The following is a 12,037-nucleotide window of genomic DNA, read 5'->3' as shown; positions in this document are numbered from 1 at the left end:
GAGGGAGAGAGAGAGAGAGAGAGAGAGAGAGAGAGAGAGAGAGAGAGAGAGAGAGAGAGAGAGGGAGAAAGAGAGAGAGAGAAAGAGAGAGAGAGTTCCATTCAATTCCAACAACATTCCGGTGCGCTGGGTCACAGAAGGTTCTGTCTCAGGAGACCCATGAGTCGTGTGATTGGCAGGTAAATGGCTGGCACTACCTCTAGCACCAACGCGTGGTCACGCATGAGCAGGCAGGCGTTCAACTGTGGCCAGGTATCGCGTCTGAAGTCATCTTATAGCAGTGTTTACTGTCTTGTAATCATTTGTCTGTCTATCTGTCTGTCAGTGCGTCAGTGTCGATGGCGCTTGAGATCAGATGATGCACCATGACTGATTTTCCACCCTCTGTTCATGTGTCACTTTGTTTGTATTGTCTCCGGTTTATGACAGAATGATCGTTCGATTGAAACTCGCCCAAACTAACACTTTGACTCAGAATGGAAACTGGCAGGTCTTTCAGACCTATACAAGACCTTGCAAGAAATTGGTTTAATTTTATTTACTGGTACCCAATAAAGGCGTTGTCTGTAGATCTTTGGTCTCTGTAGGAAAAGTGTTCAAAATGTAAAGGCTGGTTCAGTTAAGCAGTTGTACTGTTCACTATTGGTGAAGTAGAGCTAGCAATAAAAACCAAACCTCGACGCTTCTTCCTTCATGGTAATGTGCAGGTTAATTTCATTCATCTTTTCCTTCTTTCGTTTCGGCCTATGACCTTTGACTATGCGTGAAATGTTTTATTTCGCCTTCCTTCAGAATCTAAACTGTTAAATGATAAAACGAAAAGCTGCATTTCCATAATTTCTTTTCTGTTCGCGAACACAATGCGTGTCATCTTAAACGGGGATTTCCCTTCTCGCTTTCTCTCTGTGACACATATAGGTCGCAGACTGTGTGACACTTGCACTGAGTTATAGCTCAAATCAGGCACCGGGTATTGTATGTGGGGGGTCCGGTAGTCAGAATCAATTGACTCTTGTGTGGAAGTTGATTGTCTCCTTTCTTTGGGGGGTTTGGCAGTGTGAAGACTTTCTTTCATACATCTACAACGCTGATGCTTTCACTCAAATAATAAGAAAAGTCGAGTATTTTACATGTCCAAGGTACATGTGTACGTCAGATATAACGGTAACTTTTGGAAAGCAAATCTCAAGTTACAGTGGCATCAGGTTTTGACAGGAAAACATGTTCATTGTGAACGTACAAAATCTTGCACTCTGTCCTGAACATATCACCAATTATCAATACATAATATAATATAAAGGGGCACACTGGTAACCAAAACTAATAGACGTTCAAAGAAAAGGGTCCCACAATTGCAGAATTGAAATGTCCAATACATTTTGCCTAGGGTGTGCCTAGACTCCACCCTAACTGTCATGCTTCTTTACACAACCTTTGGGCAATCGAAAAAGAGGACACTATTAGATAGAATCGCTTATTACATATACATTCTTGGTCAATAGCCCACATTTCTTTCAGTTCTGTGTCCAAAATCAAACAAACCTTAGCCATTAAGCTTGCGTATAAAAACCCATACAAGTCAAAAGAACGATCATATAGTGCTACCCCCTTTTCAAACCTCAAACCTCAGTTTTTAAGACACCCCCAACCCCATTTTGAAATTTTGTTCTTCAGATTTTCCATTCATATAACGTCTGTAAGACTCCCTCTTTTTTAGACCTGGGTTTCTCAGATGTTTTAGGTCCTAAAAGGGGGGTTCAGCTGTACACAGACCACAAGGATCTTGTTACCTCATTAAAAACTCCTTAAACAAAAAAGTTGTCTGTGTACCTAGCTAATGGAAACATATGCGACGGTAATATGTGTTGTTCGCCGAGGGTTCTCCAGAAACGAAGAACAAATTGTTACCTTTTAACAGCCTGTCGTCTGTCCTATTTGAATGTCCGAGTTCACAAAGGAACGGAGGGGGTGGGGGAGGGGGGGGGGGGAGGGCGGAGGGCGTCTTTTGGTTTTGGTTTTCGTGGTGGGGAGCATTTGTCTAGTTCTGATTATCAGCAATATGTTGGTTTCGTTCATTTTTGTTTGATTGTCCACCGTTTGCAATCCAGTGATGACGTGCCGGATGACTTTTTATGTGCTTGCTATTTTTTTTGACTGTTTCAAAAGACTGCATTACATTTTCAGCTCTGTCTCAATCGACAGTGCTTGGAGGGAAGGGGGTGTCATTATTTCAAATTTTTTTCAAATTCCAAATCATATGATATTATTTACAAAAAGAACTACAATCGCGCAGCAAACGATTTAGAACGTTACTGCCTACCGAAGATTAGCTGCGTTTTTCGCAAAAAAATAACAATATAAATTTGAAAAGAGTATTGAAACATTTAGCATAACCTGTGGTTTTTGCCAACAACATTTACAAATAAATGTCAGAACAAGGCATTTGCGTTGCAACACGCCCTAACAGGAATATATTCCTGTTACAGTGAAGGGATCAATCTTCCACACTCCATGCTCCACACCCTTCTCACACTTAATCTGCATACTGATCACAACGAGTTGCATCCCTTTGAAGTGCGTGACGTCACGCGGGACGATAAGACCCTGTGAATTTCAGGCCCCCTGGAGACAGGGACCACCCGTTATTAGCGACTTGATCCCGTGATAGAGCAGGTCGTCGTCGCCTTTCCCCTGATCGTACCTCCGTGTACAAGGTGATTGGAGCCCGTGCCTAATCACAAACCACCCCTAGGGGCAGCGGGGGAAAATGACTATAGTCTTAGACTCAGATGTTCCAGAGCTTTATTTGTTGGGTGTTTTTTCTATGCTTGGTCTTTGGTATAATGCAGGAATGTTTGTTTGTCGGCGGTACGGTGGGTGAAACGCCTAAAACTTCTTTCAACTCACAGAAAACTTTGCCACCATTTCGGAAAATCTGACAAACTTTTTTCACGGTGGGTTAAAATTTGAATGGCCATTTCGGAAAATCTGCCAAAGAACCTCAATTCCAGCTACATTCCTGTAATATGAGTTTCATATTTGCCGAAGATCATAACTCCCATCAACTTTCCTATTCAGCGCTTCTGACGATCTCAATTAAAGCCTGACATCTCACACTGCGAGATCGTACAGGACTCGGACGGTTAGAGTCGATAGGACTGTGTAGTTCCAACCATTTATTTGATAAGACCATGCATCGTCATCATAGTAATCGTAAACCTCCAGTTTGCCCGTCTATCTGTCTGTCTGGCTGTCTGTCTGGCTGGCTGGCTGGCTGTCTGTCTATATGTCTATCTTTTCCGCCAGGGTTATGCTAGTGCGAGCATAGAATTAGAATACTGCCGTGTCTGACACAGACAGTAAACTTGGGCCAGGTGCGTGTATACTCAATCTGAAATATGCAACTGCACCGAAAATGAACCAGATGAATCTTTTACCCGCTCTGATAACAGTGAGCCAAAACAGAAAAACAAAGGATCTGTCCTTGGTAAGTGTTTTTACGAGATGTTACGCGAAGCACTGTCAGTGTTATCAAGTGCAGGAAAGAAAGCGGTAGGAACTGTGTGTGTTGTGAAACCAGACTCTCGGAGTGATTTCTTATAACTTTCTTCCCAGTTCCAGACTTCAGAAGAACAGCCATACAGCAAAGGAAGAGAAAGAGGGACGGCCAATTACGAAGTGTTAACTGGTCAAAGATAACTTCTTGTACTAAATAAGGCAGGTGGCGAAAGCCTTGCTTTTGAGTTCCGGTAGAAAGAAGCATGAGTTGCTTGGTTCCATATGTGCCTTTTCTTTGACTGCAAGAGTGACCCAAGTTAGCACGAAAGATGCGCCAACGAAGTCTCGAAAAATGCATTGGGTACCGGTTGCACTGACACTATTCTCCAAGTTTTGGACATTATAAGATATCGGAGGGGGGGGGAGGTATACGGCGTTCCATGACGTTGTAGATTTGAATTTTGCGGTGTGTATTTCCTATGATGATACACACATTCAAGGTACTCCCTCCTCCCTCCCTCCTCCCTCAAGGAAACTTCCACCGCGAAAGAAAGAAAAGACTGGAAATAAGAATTTCTTGGATCACTACTCATGTATTTTGCAAGACTGATGAAATCAGAATGGTAGGAAAACGGGAGAACGTTGGCAAAGGGCCACAGCCCCTCCCTCCTCCGAAAACAAGACATGCAGTTTTAACTGACTAAGAAGTAACGCTTACTGAACCATTTCCCATTGACTTCACCAGACTTAGAAAATCAAAATGATACATGACAAGATGTACCTATAACACAAAAGACAATCTAACAGATAACTCCTTGCCCTAACCACAACTACCACCGCTTCAAGAAATCCGTCCCACCAGGGGAGAGCAACGAGACTAATCATTAACACTAACTAGACCACTTCACCCCCCCCCCCCCCCTGACTTCACAGAATGGTGGTAAGACAAGGAAACCTGGGCAAAGGTCACACACCCCTACCCTCTCCTTACAAGAAAAGAAACTTGCCACAGACTAACAATTAACACTAACTAGACCACTTCCCACTGACTCGACCAGTCGTCATCTCACGCTTCATCACCGTCCCACAATCGAGACCACTTTTTCTCCTCCCCGGCCACCAGGGGGGTCCCTCCCGAGTCTGGCACCGGCGCATTATTTTTCTGGAGTCACCCGGGGACTCATAATGTGCACGCGCTGCTCAGCTCGCGAGTCGCACGTGCCTTCCAGGCAACGACGTCGACGTGCTCTGTCCCCGAGTGCGTGCTTTTCGCTCGGTTTGTTCGAACTGCGGTTCAGTTTGGTACTGTACAGTGGAACAACCTTTTTAAGACCTTGAAAGATCCGATACAAAATTAGGTCTTAAAAAGGAGGTAGTCTTAAAAGTGAGGTAAATTTACAGAAGTTGTATGGACAGAACATATGAAAATACAAGACATTAAACGGGGGCATGTCTTAAATAAAGGGGGGGGGGGTCGTAAAAGGAAGGTTTCACTGTAGTCTTTTTGCTGATTCCTTTACTGTACTTGGCTCGTTTAACTTGAGCAGTATCTCGATTGAATATTCTGCCGTCAAAATAATTCGGAAGTATTGATTATTGTTGAAACCGTTTGTTTACAATTGAGGCTGGTTAGCTTCAAGAACAGTTTCTCAAACTAACTATCTCCGTCAATAATCCACTATGTAATTTAAAGACAAAATTGTCGCTTTTCACCCCGATGTTGCCCCATTTGCAACACACTGCCGCTGTTCGCCCCGCCTGAAAAGTCGGAAGAGGTTGACTAAACAACATGCCCCAATACTGCCAACCATACTCAGTTTTTACTTTTGTTTGTTAGGTGCAAAAGTCGGTTTTAATTTTAATCGGGAGAAAAAAGTAGAACAGATCAATGAACTTTTTTTTCTTTTTTTCCAAGCACATCCTTGTAGGACGATTTAATCATCATGAAGTTTTTTTTCAATGTTCACAATTAGAAGTAGTATTTCAATTTTACATTTTATACGAACCTAATTTGCAAACAAAGATAATGCAGTTTGATAGGCACATGATTTCCATCCTTAGCAATCTTCCAATATTATGAGATGTCTGATGACTTGTTGTCAACCAGCTAGTTCTGAATGAAAAACCTTGAATTATAAAATGATGACGATGCGATTTAAAGCAAACTTGGCTGGTAACGTGTTTTTTCTGTTCTTTCTTTCCTTTTTTCTTTTTTCCGAGTCTTGTTGATCACGACTCCTATACATTTACGCCGAACACGCAGGTGAAGAGAAAGATTTCAGGCGATTTGTGTGAGTGTTCGAAGTTTGGTGTTGAAGCTCAAACCGGCAAAGGAAACAGAGCAACAAACACGAAACAAACAAATTTCATTCTGACATTTCCCGTTTCAAATGGGTTTTGGAACCCTAGAGAACTGAGCAAGCTAACATGCACAAACGACTGTGGACGAGAGACTGAAGGTATAGGGGGTGGAGCCGGGGGGAGGGAGAGAGAGCGAGGGAGACAGAGGAGGAGGGGGGGGGGAGAAGAAGAAGAAGAGTGAAACGGACAGATAAGAAATGTGAGAACTGAGACAAAGACTATCAGACAGATGGACAGACAGATGCACAGACAGACATGATAATTATGCAGTGACAGACAAAACGGTATCAAAATTCTCTTCCAAGTTTCCCTTCTCCCAAGTATATAAGCTGTACATAAGTACACACTTACACACACACACACAGTGACACACACACACACACACACACACATACACACACACACATACACACACACAGCGCCACAAGAACAAGGGTGCATCAAAAGAACCTTCTAGACCCGACATCACTATGCAAACTTCGCGTGGTCCGGATAAAAATCTACCCAAACAGTAATCGTAACCTTGTCCTCTGATCTTGGGCACGGGAACTTAGACAGCCCGTCACTTGCGGGAACTTCATCAGATGGAACCACGGCGTCGGTCTGGGTTCGAATCCCCGCTCGGCCTCTGCTCTCCCACGCGCCCTGTTTTCTTTGGCTGTGGGTTCTTAACCGCGCCCGAGTATCAGACTGGAGGAAAGAGAGAGATTCTGGTGGAACTTCCTTGTTTTTTGTCTGTTCTTGGATGGATACATTGCTATTTTTTGTTCAGTCTAGACCACCACTCTGTCGATAATTTGTTGTAGCGTATCATTATCATAACACAGCACGGGCGCAGCTCCAGCGTATACGCTCTTTCTCTCTCACTCCCCCCCCCCCCCCCCCATATAATATACGTATATCTCTCTACTTACTCTCTCTCTCTCTTTTCTCTCTCTCTCACTCTCTCTCTCTCTTCTCACTTCTCACTTCTCTCTCTCTCTCGCTCTCTCTCTTCTCTTTCTCTCTTCTCTCTCTCTCTCTCTCTCTCTCTCTCTCTCTCCTCTCTCTCTTTCTCTCTCTAACTCTCTAAGGGTTTTTTGAAGGTCTGTCTTTCTCAAAGCTCTATCCGCTGAATCCCCCTTTCTCAGTTCCCGGTGTGTGTGTGTGTGTGTGTGTGTGTGTGTGTGTGTGTGTGTGTGTGTGTGTGTGTGTGTGTGTGAGTGAACGAGAAGACTGACTTAAAATCACAATCTCACGCCATTCATTCATTCATTTTACCCAGCAACGACTTTTTTGTCCATGTTCCCTTTTCTCTCGCTTCGATCGGGGCTTCTCTATATGTTTTAGACGGGTCCAGACTTTACTGAGGGAAACACCCACGACTTGGTGGACGTCAGGTAATTTGTTGATTCTTCTCGCCACCACAAACGTCTGGTGGCCCTCTGACCCCTCACTTCAGTTATCCCCCTTCACTTTCTTTTGCGACAACCGTAATTCGATCTTTGGCGTCGCAAACTTTCCACCGCCATCTTTGTTTTTTGAGCAACACAGAGCAGGCCTTTTCGAGATTCCGGATAATCGCGGAGAAAATGAAGGAATGTCTGGCCAAAGAGCTTTTCTTGTGCTTTGAGAAAACAAGAGGGTTGGACTCCTCTAGGGGGCTGCTGATGAGAGAAAGCCGTTATCTGAGAGCGTGGAAAATTAACAAACAAGTCGGGCTTCAGTCAATTGCTACCAGAGAAAGAGAGAGAGAGAGAGAGAGAGAGAGAGAGAGAGAGAGAGAGAGAGAGAGAGAGAGAACGGCAGTGAGAAAGACAAGAGGAAGGGGGAGAGAGAGATGGAGAGAGAGAGAGAGAAGGAGGAAGAGGGAGAGAGATTGGCTTCAAATGCTTGAAAGAGAGAGGGAGACACTTAACTGGCCCGAGAGAGAGTGTGAGAGAGAGAGAGTGATAGACCAAGAGAGAAAGTCAGAAGGGGAGAGACCGAGACATGGAACGGTCACATTGAGAGAGACAGAGACGGAAACAGAAGAAGAAAGAGACAGAGATCGAGTAAATTACCTGGCCCTAGTCGGCCTGTTTAATCAAGGACCCGGCGATAAAAGGTCTCACTTTCTAACAGGCGACTAAAGCCTATCGTGTTACTGTGGCCGTGTTTGTCCACGACCACTCGCGATCTTGGCTCGGGTAGTGAGGACTACCCGGGAGCTGATGAACTTTGGCGAGCTGAGGTGTGCCGATCAACATGAAAGACCTCGTTGGTCAATGGCTGGTGTATAGTCCAGGGTGCGGGGTTTAGGGGGGAGGGGGATTTTGGAAGAGTTTGCATTTGCACTGACCTGTCATTGTCAGTGTCCTCTGGGGTTATGATCTCAACACGGGCTTTGCTCGAAATAGCGACGGTGAGGGTGCGAAGGGGAGAGGGGATTGCTGGATAAGAAGAGTTGTCTTCTTTTTCAGTCTGTATTTTCTCAAGATATGTAACTTTCATATTTATTCACTTTCATATCTGTTTATTCTAACTTGATGCCGTTGGTCATGATGCATAGGGACCTGTCATTACCACCAAGTTGTAATCTCAACGCGAGCAAAGCTGGGGGGAAAACTGAGTGGGCGGTGAGAGGTTAACCGTGAAGCCCACATTGCATGCATTTCTTGTGTATTTGCAGTCTATTGTAATGTGTGCCTCTTTTACTTTTCTTTCGCCATTGGGCGTTGCCCTAGAGTCTGTTTCAATATCAACACGTGCAAAGTTTGAGACGGCGAAGGTGATGGTTCAGGACTGGATTGAAATGACTGGCTGAGGAGTTCGGCCATGTTGAGTCCAAGGTAGTATTCCCTGAACTCCGCTTTGAATTTGCAATTTTCTCGTGAGATGCTCTGCTTTGATTTCCTATCCTTCCTTGGTTATGAATCATGTGTCGTGGAGTGGTTGGTTTTGGGACCGGGAACGGAGGAGGAAAGGTTACTGCAATACAAATGTCCATCGTCAAGGACTTAGAAGAAACACCAACATAGTTGGGCATTAAATCCTATACCTTGATCAAAATGAAATGAGAGTACTCTTTTCTGCACGGCAGCTTAGCATCAATTGAAAACAGAATAACAAAACAACCCACAAAAAGCCCAAGTGGGTCAGACGTCAGAAACTGAAAAACACCCTAAAAAGAAAGACTTTAACAGAGAAAGAACGCTTAAAAAAGAGGGACGACGGCTAAGACAAGAATCGAAGGCTTAATTCATACAGATTCTCTGCCATCCAGCGTCTCTCCTCTAAACAGTAAAATCTAGATCTCATAACTTGAAGCACCACTCAACACCTCATACGACGAACCGCGCCGACATCTTTCAACAAATTAAGGGAGATAACCGCTCGCAGAGAGAGACTTGCCGACGAGGCCAGAGCCCCAAGGGGTGCTGGGACTGTTCTCCCACACCCAAAACGATCCGCTTCCGGCGCGAGGAGCCTCGCTTTCACAACGAGGCCGGCGGAGCTTCAAAGAGGCCTGGCGAGTCAACAGAGGGCTAATTTTGGGATCGATTACTCATGGCGGGGGCTGGATAAGATAGCCATTCGCTATGCCTCATCGTTTTAATCACAATCGAATCGGTGCCAGCAGGCAGCCATGTTTCCCGCAGGGGCCCCCTCTTCTCCCCCTGGGGTGTTTCTTTTGGAGTGGCGCTAATGAGGCTACAATGATGTCCGGAGATGGGAGGGCGAAAAGAACTCACTGAAAGAGGGATAAAGAGCGAGATTTGATGAGGAAAAACACCCTCAAACTCTCCTGACCTTTCGCTGTCGTGCTCATCTAGTTTCCTTTTCGACGGCCGTTTTCTTCTCTCTCCTTTTTTATCTTCTTCGTAGAATATTCAATAAAAGAGAAAGAACAGTTCGTAAACCCTTGCACTTCTTTGATACTGCTTCCTTTTTCTGGCACAAAACAAGTGCCTCTATAATGGGGACTTTCTTTTTATACCGATCCGATCATTTTGGGTGTAAGCCTCTGCGTTTTCAACAGTATGGTCTTATGTTCATGTTGATTAAATGTTTGAGGTGTCCCTTTATCTTATGTGTTATGTGTCTTTAAATATGTGTGCTGATCCTCTGTCTTATATGGTTCACTTTTATGAAATATCTGTGCTTCTTCTTTGTCTTATGTTGTTATGTTAAAACGATGTGTACTTTTCAGTTTCCCAATTTGTCTTTTTCTGCACACAAGGACACATGAGAACACGAACACTAAATCAAAAGGGAGTAGAACAATAAATACATTTTGTATACAGTGCTTTTAAACAATCATCTATTGGGGGGGAAAATGTGAAGTAAGCATATTCCGAATCAACAAAGCTTATAATGGAAATACATAGTTACTTGACTGAATGTTTCTTCCTTGACCTCTATTTTCAACAAGATGCTAGTTTCTGTGTTCGCTGGTCAGTCTTGAAACTGAGAGTAGTGTTTCACGTGCTGTTTTTAACGTATGTCTGACAGGTCTGGGGGACGCATGGGGCCAGCGCACACCGCCTCGCACTCCTATGGAGAAGGAGCTGGGATCGCACCTCCTGCAGGTAAATGATACATTTATTTGCATGAATTAGCATATTAATCAATCCACTTCCGGTGCTTTATCCTGCTTGACTTACTTTGGCTTGCTGCCTTGGATAATAATTTCGTGGAATATTTTATTTGTCTCCATGTACATATCACAACTTGTCTTTGCTTGCGCACATGCACGCACGCACGCACGCACGCGCGCACGCATGCGCGCGCAGACACACACACACATGCTCGCCTGTGTGTCTGTCTGTCTGTATTTGTTTTGCTGTTTTGTCACGTTTGTATGAAACACATCTGTTATAATCAATATCAATAGCAGTGAAAAAAAAATTTTGGAGGGGGCAGACAAATACAGAATCAACACATGTGTGTTGGTATGCCTGTCACTACCATCTGCACGCTATTTTTGTCATACTAAACCCACCAAACACCCCCCAAAAAGGCTAGACAAGCCGCGCAAAGTCCCCAGTTGTGACCACTTCCCGTGTCCCCCCAGCCTACTTGACCATCCCATTCCCGTACAGCTGACGTTCCCTGATGAACCTTGATCTACCAATCCCGGCCACAGACCTGGCCAACGCTGAACCGATCCTTGAACATCGTATTGATCTCTCTTCTCTCTCTCTCTCTCTCTCTCTCTCTCTCTCTCTCTCTCTCTCTCTCTCTCTCTCTCTCTCTCTCTCTCTCTCTCTCTCTCTTGTGTCTATGCGTCCCAAGGACAGATTGTAAGAAAAGGCGTAGCCTTAAATCTAAATCCTTGTAAAATAAAGTTCAATTCAATTCAATTCAATTCAATTCTCTCTCTCTCTCTCTCTCTCTCTCTCTCTCTCTCTCTCTCTCTCTCTCTCTCTCTCTCTCTCTCTCTCTGTCGTTCTGCGCTTTGCTGGGGGTAAAATCAAGGGAAGATGGGGAGGGGGGAGACCGTGGCAAACAGCCCGGTCCAATCTCATGAATAGATAATTGCAAAGCGCGGTAATTCTGCAACAGACGAGCGCCCCCTATGCAGAGTCACGTTCCTTCGCCGAATGGAGAAGGGCAGATAAACGAGCATGACGTCTCGTGCGAGCGCGTGCTGCCTCCTGGCTTTCCACGTGCTGACCTCTGACACCTGGACTCTGACCTCGCCCCCCTCCCATACCAGCACACTAGTGTGGTTAGGCCCTTGGTGGGGGAGCTGTTTGATCGCCATCGATTTACATCATGCATGCAAATTTGACCGGGGATCTTTGACTTATTTTCCTGTAACTGAACACCTTTAGAATCACATCATGGTGGTTCCGCTTCGAGGCTTTTGTTCTGGAGATAAGAAAGTCTTTAACTGGTATTCACATACCAATGCTTCGGGCGAAGGTATGATCAGAAGACCCCCCCTGGCTAATGCTGAGGACTCCAAGGTTGATAGCTTTGCCTGTTCAGGCGGCTCTTTTGTCATCAACACTCCGTACGACCCCAAGCAGTGTAATTACACTCTTCTTCCAAATGCTGAAACAAATTAGGGTTTATTCACTGCCAATACACCTTTTCAGTATAACGCATGCCTAACACACATTCATACTGTGTCTCGAACTGTTTATGGATGTTAAAAAAGGACACACAGCATCCCCTAAATAGACATTCCGGCGGCAAAAACAACAACAAC

The 12,037-nt window shown here is 44.7% G+C and overlaps 1 protein-coding gene across 1 annotated transcript in view; it reads left to right on the top strand.

Annotated features, from left to right (window-relative positions):
• The window catches only part of LOC138962400 (protein single-minded-like), a 71,826-nt gene that overhangs the window by 38,137 nt on the left and 21,652 nt on the right, over positions 1-12,037 (top strand). The window contains exon 4 of the mRNA XM_070334204.1: positions 10,333-10,409. Within this exon, the coding sequence (XP_070190305.1) occupies positions 10,333-10,409 (77 nt within the window). The remainder of the gene's footprint in view (positions 1-10,332; positions 10,410-12,037) is intronic.

Source organism: Littorina saxatilis, linkage group LG3, assembly GCF_037325665.1.
Source record: "Littorina saxatilis isolate snail1 linkage group LG3, US_GU_Lsax_2.0, whole genome shotgun sequence".
Taxonomy (NCBI): Eukaryota; Metazoa; Mollusca; class Gastropoda; order Littorinimorpha; family Littorinidae; genus Littorina; species Littorina saxatilis.
Note: the sequence above shows the minus strand (reverse complement) of the source record. Positions and strands in the feature narration are given on the sequence as shown.